At 38.8% G+C, this 24,185-nt stretch overlaps 1 protein-coding gene across 1 annotated transcript in view; it reads left to right on the top strand.

Moving 5' to 3' along the window:
- Nucleotides 1-10,689: 10,689 nt before the first annotated feature.
- Nucleotides 10,690-24,185, top strand: part of LOC311069463 (collagen alpha-6(VI) chain-like) — a 54,394-nt gene continuing 40,898 nt past the window's right edge. The window contains exons 1-2 of the mRNA XM_084092642.1: nt 10,690-10,718; nt 24,018-24,111. Of these exons, the coding sequence (XP_083948768.1) occupies nt 24,021-24,111 (91 nt within the window). The 5' untranslated portion in view covers nt 10,690-10,718; nt 24,018-24,020. The remainder of the gene's footprint in view (nt 10,719-24,017; nt 24,112-24,185) is intronic.

Raw genomic sequence — 24,185 nt, 5'->3', positions numbered from 1 at the left:
GTAAAAAACGATCAGGGGGGAATGTGATAGAAATATTTTATGTAATGGGTATTTTCAACATTAAATGTACAGAGAAACGCAGACTAAGGATGCTCAGGTCAAAGGCCATATATACTTAACAAAAAGTGCTTAACACAGTATAACTAACAGTCATATGACTAGCTCAGATCATTACAAACCAATCACCAGAACAAATCACAGTGAAGAAGATTTGAGTGACATTGATTTTTACTCAACTGTATGATATAAATGAACATGTATCTTTCTATTCAGAAGATTCACTTGGTTGTTGTGACCAGTGATCTCCCGACCGTGAATAAAACTTCATTTCTACAAAGAGCAACTTGGGAGTCGTGTCAGGTATTTGCTGCGCAGCTGAGAAACAGATTCTACGCTTAAAAGAAAACAAAAGAACATCAAAGTGTGATTGAGGTAGTGATAGCAGCTTCATCGACGGGACGCCGTCACCTTACTTCAGGGAAGTATTGTATTGTATTGTATTGTATTGTATTGTATTGTATTGTATTGTATTTTTAACAACTGCAAGTTGTTTAAATTGTCCGTGGTAAAGAAGTTCGTATTAAGTATTTCCACGACACTGATAACGTTGATAATATTCTACAGAGGTAAAAGGCTTTTTGTACTCATAGTTTATCCAAAATGATCATTCTCTCATCATTTACTCACCTTTATGTTGATTCAAACTTGTATGACAAAAAATATGATATTTTGATGGGAGTAAATGATGAGAGGACTATCGTGTTTGGTTGAACCATTCCTATACAGGTGTTCGTTGTAAGAACTAAAGATAAACTTACATTTTCTTGAAGAATGAGTCCTTCTTGCTTTTCCATGAAGTGAGCCATTAGGAGTTGAACAATGTGGTAAGATGAATCAATGGGTTCATCTTTGGAAAGGATTGACTTGACTTCGGTAGGCTTGCTTTTAAAAAAACTCAACTTAAATGAAGCTGATCCGCAAAGCTCTGGGGATATTTTGATGGACAATCGCTTTACAAATGGTAAGACACTGTGCACGTGTTGGGGTTGGCTCAAATTTTCTCATTTCATCTGCAAGCACCCTGACCATTTGTCGTCTTGCTGGTGGTGAAGGTCTCTTCTCAGAGGAGATAGCAGACTGAATTTCTGCAGGCATGAGCTGCCATGGTACCTGAAAGGTATTTGACCACGATTTCCTAAAATGGGATGTAGATGGCTGACTGTCTTCAAGACAGCTTGATTCTCCATCAGTAGTTACCGACATATTAGAAGAGCATGGCTGTGGTGAGGAGCTCTCAGCTGATAAGGAAGGAGTGTGCTGCATGCTGGTGAGATCCAAAGTGACAGTTTCTGACTCTATGAGAAATACAAAATATCAAACATGTAGTTAAAATCCACTTGATCTGTACAGACACAACTTGATATATACAGAATAAAATTGATACAATTCCACACACGGTAACAATGGCCGGTTTTCTAGAAATGTAGACAAAACTATTCACATGTTACTACTGGGGTGAGTGCGCAAGCAAGCAAACAAATTGTTTAAGTGAAACTGAGTAACAACGCTCATATCTGATGAATTGAAAATTATAACCCCATTAACATCTCTCAACAACCCACTTTTACATCTTCAGCCATTTTAAAATGAATAGAAATATAGATGAAGATGTGAGATTATAATTACCCATTTTAAAAGCATTGAGAAGTTTTCTGAGTTTTATAGTTGGTAGTATGTCACTGATGTCTTGTTGTTAAACAAACTGAAGATCATCTTTGGATTCCAATCCAGAGTCTACAAGTTTGTCAATCAAAAGCTGTGTGGTGTTCTCATCATTTGACAGCAAAGCCCAGCAAGCTTTTCTGCTACAATAGCAGGAGGGAAGAGCTCACCAGCACGAAGAAACGCCTGCAGAAGCTGATGTCTTTCTGAGAGAGTAAAGCACAGATTTTTAAAGTTATGTAGTTTTCTTACACACTGTTTGAAATACATGTGCTTACTTTCGAATCTTAATGTCCACAAACGGATGATTGGTCCAAAATGAATAATGAGCTCTAGGTAGTGGCTAATGTAATGATGTTTAGGTCTGAGAGAGTAAGTGGGAAACATGTGTTTCCTAAAATGTAGGTACTCATCAATCAAAACTCTCAAATACCCTATCTTACCATTGTAAATGGCTGGTGCGCAAACAAGTGCAACAATTTCCCTTAACAGTAAAATTAGTTGCCAAACTTCATTCACACCAGGTGATTCAATTTTGTCACCAATTAACATTGGCAGCATCCTCAAAAAACACCAGTTCTGTACAGCATGCCCACTTAGCTTCTCACTTCCTGGGTTAATCTCACACGGTCTGTCACAGTTGTCATTACCTAGAAACTTGAACTGACTAATCCTTCGATTCAATTCCAGGTATGTAAACTGTCTGTCAACCTTTACAAGATGTTGTATACATAAAGCAAGGTCATACGACACGACCAGGGCTGGACTGGGACAAAAAATCGGCCCTGGCATTTTGGCCCAGACTGGCCCATATGATCATAAACACCACCCATCTTTGCACGCCCTTAAATATATGCATACCAACTCCTATTCCTTAAAACCACGTAATGAGTGAGTATAGGAACAAGTGAGAGTTAACCGATGAAATAAGTAAAAATTTGACATTTATTAATACAGTTGAACTATACTCCACAGTGATGAATCCTAAAACAAGCTATAAACTGCACTGGCATAGCAATACCAGTGTTTCTTACAGGATTTTTGGTAAAACTGTGGTGGGTGGACCTCGGCATGAACCCCCCCCCCCCCCCCCCCCCCCCGTAAGAAAAGTTTGTGCATTTTAATGTTAAATTCATCAATCTGGTGCACTTTGAGAGTTCAAAATTAAAATCTCCAACCCATATTCAGTGTGCAAATTAAACAAAGAAAAACTGAAACCTCTTTTAGTTACAGTGTCTATTTACATTACACTACATAATAATAGTTATAATATTAATCCTAATAGCCATATTTTGTAAAACAAATGCACTAAAAAATAAAGGAAACTTTCATAATTAGTTTTGTACCAATTTCTATACTTGAAAGAGAAAAGCACATGATCTTTTATTTTGACGCAAACTGCATCAAGCTTTTATTTTGGCGGAAAACATGGTTTACAAACGCCTCTCATTAAATTTCTAGTGAATTGCGGTAATCGTCAACTATGCAGATGTGGAAATAATCTGTAACTGGGTTATGGGTAGTGGTGGGCAGATCGAGGCTTCGTGAAGCAATGAAACAGTTGAAGCAAATGTGCCATATTGTTTCGAGGCTTCGAATCAATCCGACACTCGTCTCAACGGTGACACCTAGTGGTCACTTGCAGGTGTTGATCTGAAACAACCTTGACGAGCCATTAAAAAAATGTGGTGTTTTTTATTATTGTATTTTTCTAATATGTGAAGCTTGTAACCTATAGGCTCCTCACTGTGCATAATGTTATTTTGGTCCTGAAAAATGAATATTAATAAAAGAAATCAAGCCACAATGTCTCACTTTTTTAGAGATTTTTATTCAAAAATATTAATTTCTCTGCTGTGGAAGGACTTAGCCTACTTTTTTTTTACAGATAATTTCTCCAGCCTTTGAAAAAATCCTCTCACAAGGGGCACTTGTTGCTGGCATGCAAAGATATTTTTTAGCTTGGACATACAAATGAGGATTAGCCTACTGCTCTCTCTTTCCAGTTTAATTTAAATTCCAGTTAAATTTAAATGTAAGCCTAAATAGCCTATAACTAAATCAAATCGCACTATGTCACTATATCACCAAAAATCCGCTATCTCAAAATCAAACTCCTCTCAAAAAAACCCAAGGGTCAATATGCGTTGATTTGACTTTTATACAGATGTGTGATTGTGTGGTCTGTTCCCGACCGTGTCAATCAAACGCTGATTCGGCGGACCACACCTGATGAAACACTTAGTGAAACACTTCGAGGCTTCGTTTGGCCATAGTCACGTGACATGGGTGTTTTGAATCACGCTTCGGATCAGTGTTTCGAAACATTGCTTCGGGATCTCGCAAAGCTTCGGAACGACTATTTTGCGTCAGCCATCCCTAGTTATGGGTTCCTACACTCATGACATGGCCTAAGTGTTTTGAAAGTAGTTCTGCTTACCGCAGGCTCTACACTTTCTCATCTCTCTCCTGATCCTCCTCACTATCATCATCTGCCACAGGAGCTGATGAAGGTCAGAAAACATTATTTTGACACAGTTTACAGTTTCTGCTTTAAGGGCCTGTTTCTATTTTTTCACACTATTTCTCTGCACATTCCTTGCGTTTCTTCTCCATCTCGCTGACTATTTTGACAGATACACACTGACACTGCTGCACGCTCGCTCACTCGTTTAAAGTTGTGATTGGGCCAGCCCAGTGTCAATCAAGAAAAGAACAAATGGGCCGCTGATCTACGTGTTTCATGGGCTGGTCTGTCAGAAAAAAAAAAACTAACGCTGACTTTTTTTGACCAATGCATTACACCGGCACAAACCCAGCGCCGCCAATTAAGCAAAACAAAACAAAACAAAACGAATGGGCCGCCGATGTACACATTTTATGGGCTGTAAAAAATAAAATAAATAATAATAATAATAAAAATTATGTATGAGTATGAGATGTATTGGCCCAAAAAGCACGTCGGCCCTCCGGGAAAGTGCCCGGTATGCCCGATGGCCAGTCCAGCCCTGGACACGACACCTTCAAACAAATCATGTCCAAGGCACGGGGGCAACCCTCGCTGAGAGACATGATAGAAGGAGAGCTCATTGAACAAAGAGTCAAATTTGATGCCTCCACTATGGGCCAAACCCTTATCAAGGTTCTCAACATGATGTTTGTAAGACTCCGCTGTATGAAATGTGGCTCTGGAAAGTGGATCTTCCTGAAAAGTATATTTGTCAATTTCACAATATCTGCAAAAGTATCTACTTCTGCTGAAATTCTCCAGAAACCCACCAATGCTATGTGAGCCTAAATTGTTACCAGCTATTGCCTGCAAGATTCCTTTAACGTTCAGTCCGTCTGGAAGATCTATGCCTGTAGTCTCAAGGTCTTTAAGGTCATTGACTAAGTACCTCATGACCAATTCTTGACCAAAGTACTTTAAGTCTTGTTTCCTGCAGAGAAACACCAGTTGCATTTGGTCAGTACTTGACCTATTATGAGGAAATAGATCTGCTAATGTGAGGTACATAGCTAGAATTTTATGCTTTTTCTTCCCAGACCCAAGAGGGTTCGCAACCTCAAAAGCATCTTGATTTAAGACCAAGCCTAATGCAGATTCATCTGCGTGATGCAGGTTTGCAGTTATGTTTTCACCATCCCACATCCTTTAAAATGTCCTTCAACTGGACACGACTGTGCACATCATTGTACTGTTCTCTTACAGACTTGCAGTGAAGAAGAGATTCAATTGTTTTTTTTTACTGGTACATTCTGCACAAAACACTCTTTACCTGCTTCATTCTCTCCTAGGCGAATAGGCACAGGCTCAACATAATGAAAGCTTTTCTTGAAAAATGTTTTTCTTCGCTGATCTGATCTTAATGTATGGATATTACAGGATGTAAAAAGATCTTCAGCTTTAAGATCGTCAAGTACCATTTTTATCATTGCTTCTGGAACATTAAGTGAGATTAAATTTTCCTGAAGTCTGAAAAGCAAATATGGGACTGATTGATTTCATGTATTGACTGCATGTCTTCAATGATTGTCTGAATGACTGAGGCTGGAACCAATTTCAAGAGAACAGAGCAAGATTCCTTAAAAACAAAGTGTTGTCAACATTTTCATGACTAACATCTGGTTCCTCATAATTTTTACCAGCATCAGTCTGTGAATCAGACTGAACATCAATGTCCTGAATCTGAGAGCAGCTGGCTTCAGGGTTTGCTGTAATGGAGTCAATTAGGCCTCCTATATTTTCGTTATGTTTTCTGGACAAATGAGAGGTAAATGTTGATTTAACAGTAAATGTTTTACCACACTGCTTGAAAGGGCATGTGACTTTTCGTCCCTCTTTAATGTGCATTTTGACATGAGAAATAAACTCAGATAAAGAAGAACTTTTGGCCCTACACAAACCAACATGACATTCCAAGGAAATGCCCTATATCCTTTATGGTGTCTGTACACGTGAGATTTCAAACCAGCATGTTTTTTAAACTTCCTATTACAGTTAAGTAGCCTATGCAGCAACGAAATACAATATTTGAGACATTGCTGTGTATTTTCATATGTTTCACATAGATCACAGGGGTATCACATGTTTTCCCGCAGAGCTGACAAGGAAACATGTTGTAAAGAACAGATAGATTCTCTAGTTAATAACTACCGAAGCCATCGATTCTCGTTAAAATACGTTATAAAATGGCTGAAACAGATGCAATGCAAGACTCTGTCATGCTGCTAATTTCTGCGATCAAGCCAGCAGCGGTTTGCATCATAGACTGTAAAAAAATATGGACGTAGTGTCCGTGACGTCACCCGTAGGTTTCTGAAGACCGTTTTTGAAGCCTAAAGTGGGCGTGGCCGACCGTCGCCATCTTGGTAGCGCGTCACTCCCGAATTTATTTATTTTTACAGTCAAACAATGAGCTGAGGTAACGTGACGGCTAACAGACAGCAGACAAACGGCTAATAATGACTAATGACCACAGCAACGGGAATCCACCTGTCACTCAAAAGAGGACACCCTAAATTTCACCCAGAAATTTTAAGGCTTAATATAATTTAAACGGATGAGTTATAAAAAAATTCACCCCCCCTCACAGTTGTCATGAAGGGGAAAATAAGCTATATAGACCAAAGCCACTTTTTGCACCAGGCTGTAAAGGTGTTTTTTCTGCTGTAAAGTTGGCCATTTTAACATGGGGGAGATACAGATTTGACTCACTTCTGCACCCAGCCTCAAGCGGCCAGTCGATGAATTGCCGTTGAATTCACTTCCGTGTTGGTTTCAAGAGAGAGACAGGGAGGTTGCCTTGGTTTGCATAGGCACGTTTACAGTAATTAGACAAGAATTAATTTTTTTTTCATACCTCACTTACCATTTACTGACAAAAAAGATTTGCACATGTGCCCGTTTCATAAACACTCATAATTCAAAACTCAAACTTCATAATTCACTTGCATGCTTGACAGTAGGCTACAAACGCGTTATGAGTGTAGGGCCTACGTGCAAATCTTACCCGTTCACTAACCGGCTTCTAATTAAAATTACAAAGGATTCACTGGATCTTTTGTTATTTTATAAGTAGGCTAGCCTACTTGATAACAGGGCAATTAAAATAAGCGCGGAGCGGCAAATTAGGCTACACCGGCAGATAATATAAAATGTCTCTCATGGACTGAATGCGCACGTTAACATTAACTTACCACACAAGAAAAAAAACTATTGATTTCGTTCATTCCCATTCATCTTGTACTTGGATAAAGTTTGGTAAAATATGCAGGTTGAATGAAAATTAGGGATTCTTACCTGTGTGTGTGATAAGACGGCTGTATGACGGCAGTCTGAGCTCAATCTCACTCGGTTGATCAATTATTTGCCTAGTTAAAACACATAATTTAATGGAGACATCTGATTTAAATCACAGAAGCTTCATTAGATGTTTAAGATGTTATATTTTAAAGTAATAGGTCATTTAAAGATAATACAATAATAAATCGTTGCAAACCTACCTCATTCAGATAATCCAAAATGCCGCCTTGTGCACATTGGACGAAAATAGGTAGGCTACATAATACTGTTAAATAACAGTGACAAACTGTTGTTGGTCGACCACGCAACCCGAAGTGAACAAGTCTTCATGCATTGTAAAAAAAAAAAAAAAAAAAAAGCAACTAGCTGTTATTACATGAAGACAGCATTTTGCTGTTAAATTTCCTTATAAATAACTGTTAAATAACTTGTAGGCTATAGCCTACTTGAAAGGAAAACACATTTGCAGAGTAAAAATAGAGTTTGTGTTTTTGAATCATATTTTTTTCTAGTGGGCTACATCTTAAAATATAGAGCTCATGACAAATAAAAGTTCCAGATGGACAAACATTAAATGCAAAAACCAGTGTGAATAACAGTATCTTAAAATAAACTAGAGAGTGGATACACAGATATGGCCTATTTATGAATGAAATCCATGCATTTATTTGTCATTTAAACTGATGCAAACAGGGAAAGAGAGTAGAAAAGACTTATTATCCTGTCGTCCCCTCTAGTAGACAGCATTAAGTATTACGGCCTTCATTGCTCAGATAAAGTCTATGGATTTTTGGGGAAAGTAAGTCTGACCAGTTAGAAAAGATATAAGCGAGTCAGACCAGTCTTAAGGTCTTTAGTGGAAGTTTTTGAAGAACCTGGTAAAAAAGAATAATCAAATACATAGTTAAAAAATGAATTTGCTGTATCTGGAATTTTTATTTCTAGAAAATATTCATATCATTAAAATTGCACTGAAATGTCACTCTTTAGGCTACATGGTCGTCTTCGGATCGTAGGCTACCACACAACACAAGTCTTGTACGTGACCATTCAGCACATAGTTATAGGCATCTAAAGATTTATATGCCCTCAGTTTCTCTTTATGCTTGGTTTCTCTATCAGGTAGGTGTAGAAGTCAGGCCACTCAACCGGAGGTAGCGTTAACGTTAATCCTGTCAGATCGTCCATCCATTGACTGAGCGTGTACAGGTCGGCCAATCTGGTTATGTCCGTTAAAATGAACTTTTGCAAATAACAATCGCGGTCCTGGACAGTGAGTGACCTTACACATTAAGATAAAATCTGATTTTCTCCAGTCATTGTTAAAAAGCAAGCTAACAAAACTTGCAAACTAGGGTTATAGTGAAGCGGCCAGGGGAATCGTTCTGCCTCCACCTAAGCTCCGCCCAAAAAAACACCATGTTTACTTACTGGAAAGGGGTCTATTGATGTGGTGTGATGTGGTGTGATGTGGACATTGATGTGGTGCTGACAAAATGTGTTTTGTGTATGTGTGGTTAGGGGGTGGGGGTGGGGGGGGTTATTTGTATGTTTTTTAATGGACTGCAGATGTAAATTAGCCTGTGGCTAACTCTAGTACAATGCATCAAATGGTAACATTTATGTTGGAAATTGTACATGGTCCTTAATAAAACAATTTTTTAAAATTTGTATCATGTTCAGCCTATTATTGATTTCTATTTCCACTTCCCTTTTATCCAAAGAGACGGAACTATTTGCACTGTATTTATCAATGGGAAATACATCATGCTAAAATAATCTGTCATATACTGTGGCTCACATTAATGGAGTCACACTTGCAAGTCGCAGGAGTACGAATTACGTGATCAGCAACATATTTCTGCTTAAAGTAGGAGAGAGGCCGCACTATGCATAAATGTACTTTTATTTCGTCTGTGCAAATAAAAGTAAATGTATGCATAGTGCGGTTTCTCTCCTACTTAATGCATTCTAATTATCTAGGCCAGCACTCTTAAAGTTTAATAGTATATGCATTGAGTGAAGCCTGCTCCTGTCCTCACTTACATATTTCTGCTTCAAATAGTGTGCGTAGTTAACAGTGAGTGGTGGTTTCAGCCATTATTTTATTAAAGTGTATTTGTCAGTGCCGCACTCGTACTGACTCTTATTCTGCCTGACAGAAAGAAGCTCGTAGCTTACTGAAGGCGAAGCGTTTTGACCAATCAGATGAAAGGGGCGTTTCAGCGCTGCCCACGTGTGCAAATGAAATATCGAACCCATAAACCGATTTGTAAACCACAAACGAAAAATGAAAAATCGAGCCAAAATCTCATTTTTCGTTTTTTAACGAAAAACGAATAAAAAATGAATAAACGAGCTGGTTTTCATTTCTCGTTATTCCATTCCAAACCGGAAATGAAATGATCAAAAAGTATTCTGATCAAATCCAGTAATGTTTTAGGTTCTAACATATTATAAAATGCTTCTCTTGCCTGACATAAAGAATGGTTAAAATGGCCACTTCATGCTTATCTATATGTTTTTCGTATGCCTTACATGTTGGAACGTGTCTATATGTGTTTATCTGTATACAGACTGCATTAGTCAAGGTACATGTTGTTAAGAAGAGCAGCTGGGATCTGAAGCCAGAATTCTGTCTTGTGTTCTTGCTGACGGATCACAGACGAGAGGAAATGTCCACAGATATAGGTATTGTCTGGAACAGGCCATGATGGGATCAAATGATCTGCTTTTAATGTGCACTCAGTGTGGATTCAGCATCACATTAAAAGCAAAAGAGTACACAATCATTTGGACTACTTTAATGGTGATTTGTGTATGTGTGTGTGTGTGTTTTCCTTTTTGGTGAACTATTCCTTTAGCATTGTTAAATGCACTGATAGAAATATTAAATTCAATTAAATTAACTATGAGCTAAAGGAAGGAACAAACATGAAGCTGTAAGCACCTGCAATTATCCAAACGTTGAATGTGAACACCTTGCATTCAAGCGTTTTGATGGTGAAGATAAACAAATGATGAATCTTATTGTGCAATTGTGGGTCTGCATATGCATGTCTTGAAAGTCATCTTCTCCTAAAATGGAAATTGTGGTGTTGAGGAGTGGCTTGAAAAGTTTCTATAAGAAGTTTCAGATTTTTAGTTTCTCATTCAGTTTAGACTCGTCCCTTCGGTGCCTGGGTTCTGTGTAAGTTCACCTGTTTACTCTCTTCTTTTATTATATTTAGAGCACAGAGCGGTTTGCACTGAGGTAATCTGAATATAATCCATGCAAAGGCATTATGATGATACTATGAGTGAGTATTTTAGCTTGTAGAGATGCCTGAAATGTTTCAAAGAAAAATTTCACAGAAAAGATCACTGGGTTTTTCATGTTTGTTTTATAAATAAAAGTTCAAACTGCATCTTATGTATAGATTTTATTTGGTTTTTATTCAACACAATCCTTGCTAAAACTGGAAACACATTTGCTGCTACTGTTATTGTTAGTGGCTTGGAATGAAAATGAATTTGAAATATTAGAACTGTTTTTGAATGTATTCAGATGTGTGTAATTGTGATGCTTGCCTGTTGAATAGCAATTCAAATGTTTGGTTATTTCAAGAAAAGATGATATGAAGAGCCATCTGAAATTTTCTTTTAGAATCATCATTTTTATCAAGCTTGCATATTTAAGTTCAGTAATTTCACTGAAATGACAATTCATAGGTAATTTTAAGTGAAATTACTGAACTTAAATATACGAGCTTGATAAAAATTATCATAGAAGAAAATTTCAGATGGCACTTAGAGGCTTTTGCATCTGAACTCTTCATATCAAGGTCAGGTTTATGTTGTCATACAAATATTGATGCTTCTGTTTATGAAATGCTATGCAGTATACTAAGTCTATATATGACATTTAAGTATATGAAATGTAATATTGAATTGAATAATTCCAATAATTGTTTAAAATTATAATTTAAATATGATTGTCATGCTATTTAGCTGTCAGATGTTCAAGCTCTGCTTCGCATCGAGGTCCTTATATAATTATTAGAGCAAAAATTATTCAGATATATATTAATAGCATAATTTGACTTTTGTTTTTGATCAGTTGTAATATTAGTTGTAATGCACACACATACACAAAATTACTGAACAATTGTATTATACATATTTTGTATAATCAGATTCAAACAATTGCGTGTTAAATAGAATTTGAAAATCAATATATGACCTCTTGATACAACATTTTAACAAAAGATTGGATCAAGACAGTACTTGTGTCCTCGTACAAAATACTCATGCATGTTAATAAAACTAATAATTTTCTCAAAACTGATAAAATATTTAGTATAGGGCTGCAACTAACGATTATTGTAATAATTGATTAATCTGTCGATTATTTTTTCGATTAATCGATGAATCGGATAATAAAAAAACATTAATTTCCAACGCTTTATTCAAAAACAGAACTGACAGTGCAAATCCACAGTGCAAAGTGCACAAACAGGTTGCTTCTTGAACATCCCTGGGCTGTTAAAGTAAAATACAAAAAACATACACATACTTTACATCTGCCAAATATATAGGCTTTTTTAAAATAAAGTGCACAAAAAGATTTGTTTAAAGGGAGAACAATAAATAATTCATACAAAATAAAGAAAAATACCAATCAAAAAACTTAACATGATTTGTTTGAACATCAGAACTTGTTCTCTACACTACACAGACGCACACACTCACAAACATGGTTTTGGGGTTTTTGTCAAAGATGTTAATCTTTAACAAAATGTTTGACATTATTTGACAAGCGCATGCACACAAAAGACAAGTCTCGCGCAGTCGGATAATAGTTAATAATAATAGCAATAATAATAATAATAATGATAACAGAAGATAATATCTCTAGTCTATCCTAATATTAATTATAAATACAATGTATATAAAATAAATATACAATAAAATAAAATAAAAAACAATAAAAACAAATACAATGGATTGACCACCTGGTATGGTGTATAAGGTATTTTGCAGCTCAGCCTTTCCGAGCATATAGTGAAGTTTCTCTGAGTCATTTAGAGTAAAGAATGAAAAATTCAGTGCTGCAAATTATGGAAAAAATATTCTCCTTGTAGTGGTAGGCTACTTGGGACAGACAAGAAAGTGTTTTCATCTTCTGTCTATCTGATTCAAATCACAGTCTGCTAATTCAGTGGTAAGAATTTAATTGTTGGTTGAATTTAATCGCTGCAATACGTTTTTATCAAGTAGAATAATACAGCATACTCATGCACATATAGTCTCAGCTATGACTTTTTGCTATTTATTTCAGAGGGAAAAAATCAACTGTGCAACGAATGACTTTACATCAAGTCAGCTCGAGAATTTTCGTGTGAATACATACGCAGGTCATGTATAGTTGGAACTCAGCAACAGCCAATGAAATTGAAGCTTTGTTGGCGCTGTCCCAGTTGCTGAATTACCACTACAGCCAATCAGATTTTTTCTCATTATTATTGGTACTGTATGCTCGTCTAGACTTGGGTTTGAATCCCACTCATTGCAATCCTGAGATATGTTTTTATGCAACTCTGAGCCAACATAAACACAAAAACACACCCCATAGCATAGTTTATATCTATCATACAAAATCATTCAATCATTAGTCAATTGATTTTATATTTTTTCTTTGCTTATTGGCCAAAGTAGCTACAGCATTAAATCAGCACCATGGACAGCGAGAATAAGATTAGCAGACATTTACAGAAACAAGATAATTTTTTCCCCTTTCATTTTCCCTTCTCTGCCACCCATCTTTGCTTTTCCACCTCATAAAAAGCAGAGTCTTGAAATTCTTTCCAGGTCATCTCTTTGTCCATACCCTGACCTTTGTAAATAGAAAATACTTTTGAAGGACAGTAAATATATTTCCCTGGTACCCCAGGAAAGCCTGTATGTATATGTGGACTATTTAGGCCCTGCTTCAGTTCCATTTTGCAGAATCTGCACAGGCGACCAGTGTGTTGAGTGTCAGATCTCTTCCGGTTTGGCTTCCCTTTCTCCTCAACCCGTTTTTTTGTGGCTTCCAGTTCCCTTTGAAAGAACTCGGTCTCCATAAAATCTTGGAATGGCATTCCTAGGTTTGTTAGTCCTTCTCCACTGTAGGTTTTAAAAACTTTTGTGGAACAATAGAAGTACCTAACTGAACCTTGCTGATAGAAGAAGTGGATGGAGGAGCCATCGTTCTCGTACCGAGATTTGGGCTGTCCTCAGGCAAGACAAGTCTTTGTTTGCTTCTTCTTTTATGTATGTTGCTGCTGCTGCTGCTGCTGTTGTTGTTGCTGCTGTCTCACCATTATTTCCTCCCGATCTCACGGGAAAACGTACAAATTCTACGAGGTGGCTAATTCGTACGAATTCATACGACCTCATTCGTACGAATTAGTACGATTTTTGCAAAATCGTACATATTTTACGAATTGCCCAATTCGTATGAATTCATACGAATGACCTACCCCTGACCCCGCCCCTAAACCTACCCATCACGTGGGTTTAGACAAATCGTACAAATTCGTACGAGTGAGGTCGTACGAATTTGTACAAATTAGCCATCTTTTTATCATTCGTACGAATTCGTACGAATTCGTACGAATTGGTCGTGAGATAGTGTTGCAATTTTCTCAATGGCCTCGTGAGTCAGTGGTGTGGTCAGAGAAGGTGCAGGTGGGTGTACAACTACTGCTGGGGTCACTGTCATAACCGGAACACTGGTAGTGTCACTACCCTCTGTCAGTGAATACCAGAGTTGCTGTCTCTCAAGAAGTTTTTCTGGACTTGTGTTCTGTGTTCTGAAGAACTGGTGTTTAAGAGTTTAGCTAAGTGCTTGACATACTGTGTAATGTGCAGTTCTGTGGTTGAATGGAGCATGCTGTTGGGATCAGTACAGGAGTTATGAACCATTGCTGCGAGATCCTGATCCACAAGCTTAATCATGTCCTTCTTGCCATGGTGTTTCTTCAGTAAGGTGTCAATGGCCTTCTTCATTGAGGCTGTCCACCTTTCGTGATCCAACACAAACACCCTACCACCAGTCTTCACAGGTCCAGTGCGGGTGCTAGTTGGTGAGGCCATCATGGGCAGAGGTGGTGTGGATGTGGTTCCTACATCAATCACAATAATATATAATCAGTCTTTGACCTAGATAATAAATACTAGCAGTATTTTTGGCATGATTATCTATGAATGTTCACCTGTCTCTGAACGAGGCTCAGCGCGGCCAGCAAAAGATGAGGACAGCAGGGGCACAGGCTGGGCGCTGGTGGTTACTATAACAGGAAGTAAATATTTGTAATTACTTTTTGAATAAAGGAAAAATAAAAGGTGTTTATGGAATGACTTTGTGTGTTTATCAAATTGCTCACCTGTCTCTGAACGAGGCTCAGCGTGGCCAGCAAAAGATGAGGACAGCAGGGGCACAGGCTGGGCGATGGTGGTTACTGTAACAACAACAACACAAAGTAAAACATTTTGTTAATTTATGGGTAAAAAGTCTGCTATCAGTATCTTTTGAGTTCCTGCATCTGTAAATGTTTACCTGACTCTAGATGAGGACTAGGAGTCACATCAAGAGCAGCAGAAGGGTATTGAGACTGGGCAGTGGGTGGATCAATCTGCTCAGCTAGATTTACAGGTTGAGTGGTCTTGGTCTTGTGCTTTTCCCAGTCCAGAACAACAGGGCGGCATCCAGGTTCAACATACTCCAGCCCAAATCTTTCTCCAGTTTTTACGTTAGATACCCGAAGGGCAGGATACTTCGACATACCTAACAGCCTTTCTGAGACGGTATTCAGATCAGCAATCAGAGAGGGATCAAAGGCTCCTGGAAGCCGAATACTTGACTGTTTCAGATCCACCAGACGCTGAAAATTCCAGCGTGCCACTCCTGTCATCCCCTGGGCTTAAAACGTGAGGAGACACGTGTGCCAGTGACCCACTGAGCCTGGTGGAAGTGGTACCCCTCCTGCTGAGATGTTCCTCTTATGGGGATCCATATTGGAACTTTGGCCCCCTCGCCCTGGACGTGGTTAAGTTGCAGTGTTCCACCATGCCTGTATAGGATTTAACCTGCAACCTCTGGATCACTTAAACAGCCCCTCAGAATGTGAACGCGCTGAATGCACCATGTGTTAAGCATAGAGGGTTTGTACAGGGGAACACCATTTGGATCTGCTGCCAAATGAAAATGGTGTATAACATCCTCAACCCTCCTCAGGAGTTCTCCAGGCTGTGGGATTTTTGTTCTGCAGTGCTGCAGTGAATGTGCTGCTTTGTGGGGTTGGCAGGCTGAATCCCACAAAATATGTATGCATCCTTGAGCTTCTGCAGGTCTTCCTGATCCACCAGACTGACAGCAGCAGACAAGAACTGGGAGAAGGAGCTGTAAAGGGTGTGATGCTCTGAAACACACTCACGGAGGAGGAGCCTCATACAATGGAAGTGAGATCTGGAGGCACAGGTGTTCTGTAAGTTTCCGGAAGTGGCTTCAGCAATAATGGCATCCGTAGTCTGCCATGCTTCCCAGTTCAGGTGCTCTGTTTTGTGAGGGTCTGGCACTCTGAACGGTGCACAACAATCTCTGAAAAAAACAACAGAATTAATGTTAATGCTGCTGTAGCAATCAGTCAATGGATCTGTTCATCAGTCAGGATAATGTGATTATCAAATGTGCACATTTTTCCATGTGATATATCTTAGGCAAGGTATGGAATTATCAATCCTGTAATATTCTTATAATCATTTTCACAATGCCCCATGGCCTACCTGTCTACCCAATGGTACTGTGCTTTCTCCACTTCTGCCATCCTGTAGCGGTTTGCGAGCCCCCTGTACATGGGCTCCAGTGATTTGTCTGTTTCTGACTGTACCATCACCCATGATAAGATCATCCAGGTTGGTGTGATCGAGCTAGAATCAGCCAATCGTCCAAATGGTTGATGCTTTTTTTGTCCATACCTTCCAGCCTCAGCATCTAGGATATTCTGGCAACTGAGGAGGTAGGCCAAGTGTGCACGTTCATATTTTAGGTGCATCATTTCCATTACCTGATTGGCCATGTCTGTGGGTGATTTTCCTGTACGCCGCAGTTCATCCAATAAAGATTTACAAATAGCCTTCTTATAAGTAAGAACTGCTGGCAACAAGTTTGTAAATCTTTTGGGGAGCTTTTCCAGCCACTGCGGGTTGTCTGCAAACCATCTCTTTTTGCAGACTTTGCAGCACAGACGTGACGAGAATAGGTAGTATTGACCCATGATGCCTGTAATCACACAAGGTCTACCAACTCCTGCAGATGTCACCTGTGGCTGTTTACACTCATCATTGCATGGCAGAGCATAGTTGTTCCTCAGCCGAGCCATCAGGGTATCATTTTCAGGCTTCCAAATGGAAAAAGGGATGAAGCTGAAAATATTTTGGAGATGGCAGATCAGTGATGGTGTCCATCAGCTCTGGCTGAGGAGGTAAATGCCACAATGACACAGTCTTCATGGGGTTGCTCACAGGAACCGAGCCAGGCCATAGACCCATGGATTCCAGCTCTGTCTTCATCCAGATCCTCTGCTGTTGGGAACACTTCCACTGGCGGACATCATGGTCATAGCTAAGTTGTGGAGGAGGATTTCTGGGATGGACTGGTGCACCTGGTTATGATTAAAATGAAGGCAGAAGAATAGCTACATACTTTCTTCTATCAATCAGGCAGATGTTTGAAGAATCATCTAGATGCTTACTTTTTGTTGTCAGTTGTGAAGGAGCTGGATTTGGCTTTGACAAAGCATCAGGAGCAGAGGACCATGGCTCTACAAATACATAGACAAATAATATAATAATAAAGGTCTTTCTTTTAAATTAAGATAATAAAAAAGAAGCAATCAAAAACTCAGAACAACCACATTCATAATGCAGACATTTGTTAAGCTACATTAAAAACTCGTTCATTAAATGAAGAGCAAGCAATTGAACAAGAAAAATGCTTGGAAAATTGTAGTATTTTGCAGCAGCAGAGTAGAGCAATCATCTTACTGTGTGATGCTTCAGCTATGTGGGAAGTGGACTCTGAAGAGAAAATATATTAACCCAGTATTAGTATTAACTCAGCTTCATTGAAAATTCTACATTTGTCAAGTCTATGTGCAGTACACCCTTAACCCATCTTTAACACATTCCGTTCTCTCACCTTGAGTCGAACCCGATGGATCTTTCTTCACAAGAAACATCAACTCTTCAGGAATGGGCACAGGTATTGTGGGGCACAAGGGTGGTGCTAAAAAAAGAAAATATAAAAAAACAAAGATCAATACCATAGTACATGAGACAAACATTTGAATTGATGGCCAGAATTACAATGCATTTACCATGAACTGGTGTCACTCGCGGTTTCTTTTCAGCAGGTGATTTGGAGAGGGAAGCAGAAGGTCCTGTATGATAAACATATATATATAAATATATATAATTAGGCATATTAGGTTTAAAGACAAAAACACCCTAATCTTACTTCACATGCTTGTCTTATAAAAATAAAATAAAATTACATATGCCCAGGAGGGATGTGAACAAAACATGCAAGAACATGCATTTCATCATATGTTAGTAATATTTACAAGTTGACAAAAGCGAGTACTTACCCTGATTGTGGCAGGTATCAATTCATGAAGGGGAAATTAATTCATAGTCCACAGGGACATTTAGTATAATGCCAACGGCAAACGCATTGTTAATGGAACAAGGCCAGAACATGGCCAGAACACTGAGAACACAAGGATGGGGCAGGTGCAAATCCTGCTGGAAAATGAAGGAAGCATGAAGTGCGCTGAAAATGTCCTGGTAAACGGCTGCGTTGACTCTGGATTTAATAAAGCACAGTGGACCAAAGTCCTCTTTTCTGATGAGAGCAAATTTTGCATCTCATTTGGAATCCAAGGTCCCAGAGTCTGGAGGAAGAATGGAGAGGCACACAATCCAAGATGCTTGAAGTCCAGTGTGAAGTTTCCACAGTCTGTGTTGGTTTGGGGAGCCATGTCATCGGCTGGTGTTGGTCCACTGTGCTGTCCACCCAACACAGCCGTCTACCAGGACATTTTCAGAGCACTTCATGCTTCCTTCAGCAGACAAGCTTTATGGAGATGCTGACTTCATTTTCCAGCAGGATTTGCACCGCCAAAATAACCAAAACCTGGTTCAATGACCATGATATCACTGTGTAATTACTGTGTGATTTCATGTAATATTCTAATTTTTTGAAATCCTGTTTTTGTGGGTTTTTATGAGCTGGAAGCCCAAATTATGTACAAATAAACAACTAAATACTTGAAATCGTTTAAGTTGTGGGCCCTGAATCTATAATCTATGGAAGTTTAACGTTTTGAATGGAAATATGGAAATAAATAAACTTTTCCATGATATTCTAATTTTTTGGAAAGGGTCTGTATGTATATATATATATATATATATATATATATATATATATATATATATGTTATATATTATGTCTCTCTGTGTGTGTATATATATTTAGAGAGAGCGAGAGAGTGAGTTTACATTTATATTACCAAGCTTACACTACAAATATCATGGTCAAAACATAGTTACTACATTAAGAACAATAGAAAATTCTTTTTAAAAATTAAAAACATCCACAACCGAAAAACAGAGCGAGTAAAGCTGGTAAGATAACGTTACGTAGCAACCACGGAAAAACACAATGTAAACACAAAAAACACAACACGAAAACGTACTTGGTTACTAACGTAACCTCGGTTCTCTCTAGAAGAGGGAACGAGTACTGCGTAATATCTTACGCTAGGGGAAAATCTCTTTTCCGCGAGATATTGAAGCCAAAAAATTATCCTTAATATTGTATTAATGTAAAACGCGTTGCGGCAGCATGCAGACATAGCCAGGACGGATTGCGCGCCTATTGGCTGCTCTGCGGCAACTGCAGCAGCCTATCGAGAGAGGCCCTCATGACGTCAGATCCAATGAGGGCGCTCCTCGCCCACTGCGTCACGTCCCGCCGAAACGGCGTGGCTAGGGCCTATAAATATAGCTCGACAGGCTGTATAATCTGTTTTTTCATCGCCGAAGCGAACCAGAGCGCGTTGCAGGCACAGCAGAGATACGCAGTACTCGTTCCCTCTTCTAGAGAGAACCGAGGTTACGTTAGTAACCGAGTACGTTCTCTTACGAGAGGTCTCTCGTACTGCGTAATATCTTACGCTAGGGGAACACAATGCAAAACGCCGTGCGTGCTGAGATCCAACACCAAAATCCCAAGGGCAGGTGCCCGGGGCTCATACAGTGCAAAATCATCAGGGACTCGCAGAGAGTCCGGGAAGGAGGGGCTAGAGCAGCATCATTCCCGTAATAAGTAGCGTCCTATTGAGCATATTATATCAATAGTGTTCCACACAGTCTGACTGATGAACACGACGCGGTACTCGCGCTTTTAGCCAGAACTGCAGTGGGCGCATGCGAAGCAGACCCAACTGGAGTACTGATGATGCTGAGGCCATGAGACCTAGCATTTTCTGAAACTCTCTGAGCGGGACTGTAGTGCCGTAGCGGAAGGATTTCGTTGTGCGCTGAATATTCATTCTGCGCTGTGGCGATAGTTGTGCTGTCATAGACAGCGAGTCCAGTTCTGTGCCCAGAAAAGATATTCTCTGACTGGGGGACAGTGAACTCTTCGCCCAATTGACTTTGAGACCTAGATTCTCGAGATGTTCGAGTAATATGGTCCTGTGTTCTATGAGCTCCGAGTGTGATCGAGCTAGAATCAGCCAATCGTCCAAATAGTTCAAAACTCGCATGCCCCGAAGTTTCAGGGGTGCAAGCGCCGTGTCCATGCACATTGTGAATGTACGGGGTGCTAGGGACAGGCCGAAAGGCAGGACTGTATTGATATGCCTGGCCCTCGAAGGCGAATCTCAAAAATCGCCTGTGACATGACGCTATTTGTATTTGGAAATACGCGTCCTTCAGATCTATTGACATAAACCAGTCCCCTTGGCGAATTTGCGTGAGGATTTTCCTGGTTGTGAGCATTCTGAACCGGCGTTTCGAAAGCACTCTGTTCAGCTGTCATAGATCTAGAATGGGTCTGAGACCCCCGTCTTTTTTCGGTACCAGAAAATATCTGCTGTATAGACCCCCTTCGCTCTGAGCTTGAGATAAAGGCTCTATGGCCCCTTTGCTCAACAGTTTCGCTATTTTGGCTCGAAGTAGATGTGCTACTTCCTTTTCTACTGTAGTTTCGATTCGCGCTGCGTAACGGCGGGGGCGTCGAGCGAACTGTAGCGAATAGCCTCTCTTTATAATGTTCAGCACCCATTCTGATACCCCGGGAAGCTTTTCCCACACACTTGCATGAATAGCTAGGGGTTGAATGAGATCTGGGCTCTCTTTAGTTCTCCATAAATTAATGAGAACATTTCATTTAATTGAAAGGAGGGTAATTTATGGAGAACGAAAGAAATAGATTCATTCAGTGTAGACATAATCACTAATTTAGTCATTTCGCATGCGTCCGATGTAGAAAAAAATGTACAAAAAGCAACATATGATGGTAGAGCTTTCAGCTTATAGATTCCCCTATCCTAGAGAGAGTTAAGTACTAATGTGGATTTCTGTCTAGATATGCAATAAACATTTTGCAAAAGAAAACCTCAAAAAGTTAATCTAATATTAAAGTTAATATAGATCAAATAAGACAGAAACACATGCCCGTTCACCAGTCATTTTCCTCAGCTGTAGGCAAAGGCAAGTTTCAAATCAGTGTTTCTCCTGGGAGACTAGCCTAAATTAATCCCCTAGTTTTAGAAGAGGAAGTTGCTCAACTGCATTTGAGAGAAAATCTGTCTGGACACATTTGTGAGAAAATCGAGCCGAGAGATCTCATAAAAAGCCAAGTGTCACACAATCATAACAGACAGATGTGCATTTGTATGCACTAGATTTGGTATTTGTTCAAAGGTTACATGCAATTTGTAGGATGGTTTGTATTTATTTGTGAAGTATTATCTTGGCTCATTTATTTATATTTGTAAAACACAATACATATTTATTACTCCACTGCATTTTCACTCAAACTGACCTTTGTACTTGCACATTGCTTTCTGTTTGTTTGCTAGTCGAGTTTTCCTTTGCAAAGCAGATCGAGTTTGTTTGCGAGTCGAGTTTTCCTTTGCGAAGTAGATCGAGTTTGTTTGCAAAATGCTGGATTTGTTTGTTTAATTATGACACATAATTCGCTCCATAGTCGCGCGACACAATGAATCGATAATGAAATTAATCGATTTAATCGATTCGTTGTTGCAGCCCTAATTTAGTAAATATGTTGATTAAATAACATTCAAAATTACTGATAAAATAAATCATAAATTGTTTAGCATTTTGTAGTACTTTATAATTTATTTACATTTTTGTAGTGATGTTTCTAAACGCTCCATCTGTCCTGTAATTTTGCCGCTCTGCTGGAGATGTCTGCCAGTTCTACATCTGATGGGCTGGAACTTCATCAAGTAAATATTTTTCTTAACTGTAGGCAGATGTTCTAAGAATGTAAGAGTTGTTCAGAGACAAAGGAAGTCCACAAACATTAGCTCTTAAGAGGAAAACCCCCTTAATGCTGGCCCACATAATAAATTATACAACAATGGATGGATTTTAGATCATCCATCATACATTTGACATTTGGTATTTGTGTCTGGGAGATGTGTTAAATCTATTTATAGACATGGAGTTTTGGCCTTCTAGGCTGTGTTAGTTGTTACACTTGTGTGCAGTCAGTGTAATTTCTGCAAATGCTGCTGCATCGGTGCGCATTTGATAAAGTTTGATCAGACTTGTTGCAGTTTTGCTGACCTGTGATGGTCATGGTTTACATAGTAAACATAAAGTGAACATCAAGGAAACATAAAGGGTGCCGTTTGGTACAAGGCCCTTGTAAGGATATAAGTATAAGTGGTCGTAGTCCCAGTAACGCACACAAAACGTACTCGGTTACCTAATGTAACCTCGGTTCTCCATAAATTAATGAGAACATTTCATTTAATTGAAAGGAGGGTAATTTATGGAGAACGAAAGAAATAGATTCGTTCAGTGTAGACATAATCACTAATTTAGTAATTTTGCATGCGTCCGATGTAGAAAAAATGTACAAAAAGCAACATATGATGGTAGAGCTTTCAGCTTATAGATTCCCCTATCCTAGAGAGAGTTAAGTGCTAATGTGGATTTCTGTCTAGATATGCAATAAACATTTTGCAAAAGAAAACCTCAAAAAGTTAATTATAGATCAAATAAGACAGAAACACATGCCCGTTCACCAGTCATTTTCCTCAGCTGTAGGCAAAGGCAAGTTTCAAATCAGTGCTTCTCCCGGGAGACTAGCCTAAATTAATCCCCTAGTTTTAGAAGAGGAAGTTGCTCAACAGCCTGGACACATTTGTGAGAAAATCAAGCCGAGAGATCTCATAAAAAGCCAAGTGTCACACAATCATAACAGACAGATGTGCATTTGTATGCACTAGATTTGGTATTCGACACAATGAATCGATAATGAAATTAATCAATTTAATCGATTCGTTGTTGCAGCCCTAATTTAGTAAAAATGTTGATTAAATAACATTCAAAATTACTGATAAAATAAATCATAAATTGTTTAGCATTTTGTAATACTTTAAAATTTATTTACATCTTTGTTTACTAATTTGCACATATAATGTAAGAGCCTGAAAGTGAGTGATGTTTCTTCAGATGTTCTAAGAATGTAAGAGTTGTTCAGAGACAAAGGAAGTCCACAAACATTAGCTCTTAAGAGGAAAACCCCCTTAATGCTGGCCCACATAATAAATTATACAACAATGGATGGGTTTTAGATCATCCATCATACATTTGACATTTGGTATTTGTGTCTGGAAGATGTGTTAAATCAATTTATAGACATGGAGTTTTGGCCTTCTAGGCTGTGTTAGTTGTTACACTTGTGTGCAGTCAGTGTAATTTCTGCAAATGCTGCTGCATCGGCGCGCATTTGATAAAGTTTGATCGGACTTGTTGCAGTTTTGCTGACCTGTGATGGCCATGGTTTACATAGTAAACATAAAGTGAACATCAAGTAAACATAAAGGGCACCGTTTGGTACAAGGCCCTTGTGTGGTAAGGATATAAGTATAAGTGGGCGTAGTCCCAGTAACGCACACAAAACTGTAGATCTCATATCTCAACCTGACAGTCTTTACAAACATTCTCTGTGTTATTTTTAATTCACAAGATCAGTGGGAAAGTGGAAAGATTTCTGTGTCCTTTGATTTATATAATGAAATCCCTACTACCTTAATATATCTGTTCATTCTTTCTTAAAGCTAACATCATATTATATTTACAATTCTGTTTGGTGATGTGAGTGTTGCAGAAACTTAACCTCATTGGTTTCTTTTTTCAGGGAATGAGGAACTCAAGCATGGAGAAGGATTGGGGATTACTTGGATTCCTTGTTCTGTCATTATGTTTTCTCGTCAGCAATGGCCAAGAACTTGGTAGGGGCAGAATTGACTAGATCATACGAGATGATTATGTTCAGTTTTGTCTGATTGTTGCTCAAATAAAAAGT

Source organism: Abramis brama (assembly GCF_963993115.1).
Source record: "Abramis brama genome assembly, chromosome: 19".
Classification (NCBI taxonomy): domain Eukaryota; kingdom Metazoa; phylum Chordata; class Actinopteri; order Cypriniformes; family Leuciscidae; genus Abramis; species Abramis brama.
Note: the sequence above shows the minus strand (reverse complement) of the source record. Positions and strands in the feature narration are given on the sequence as shown.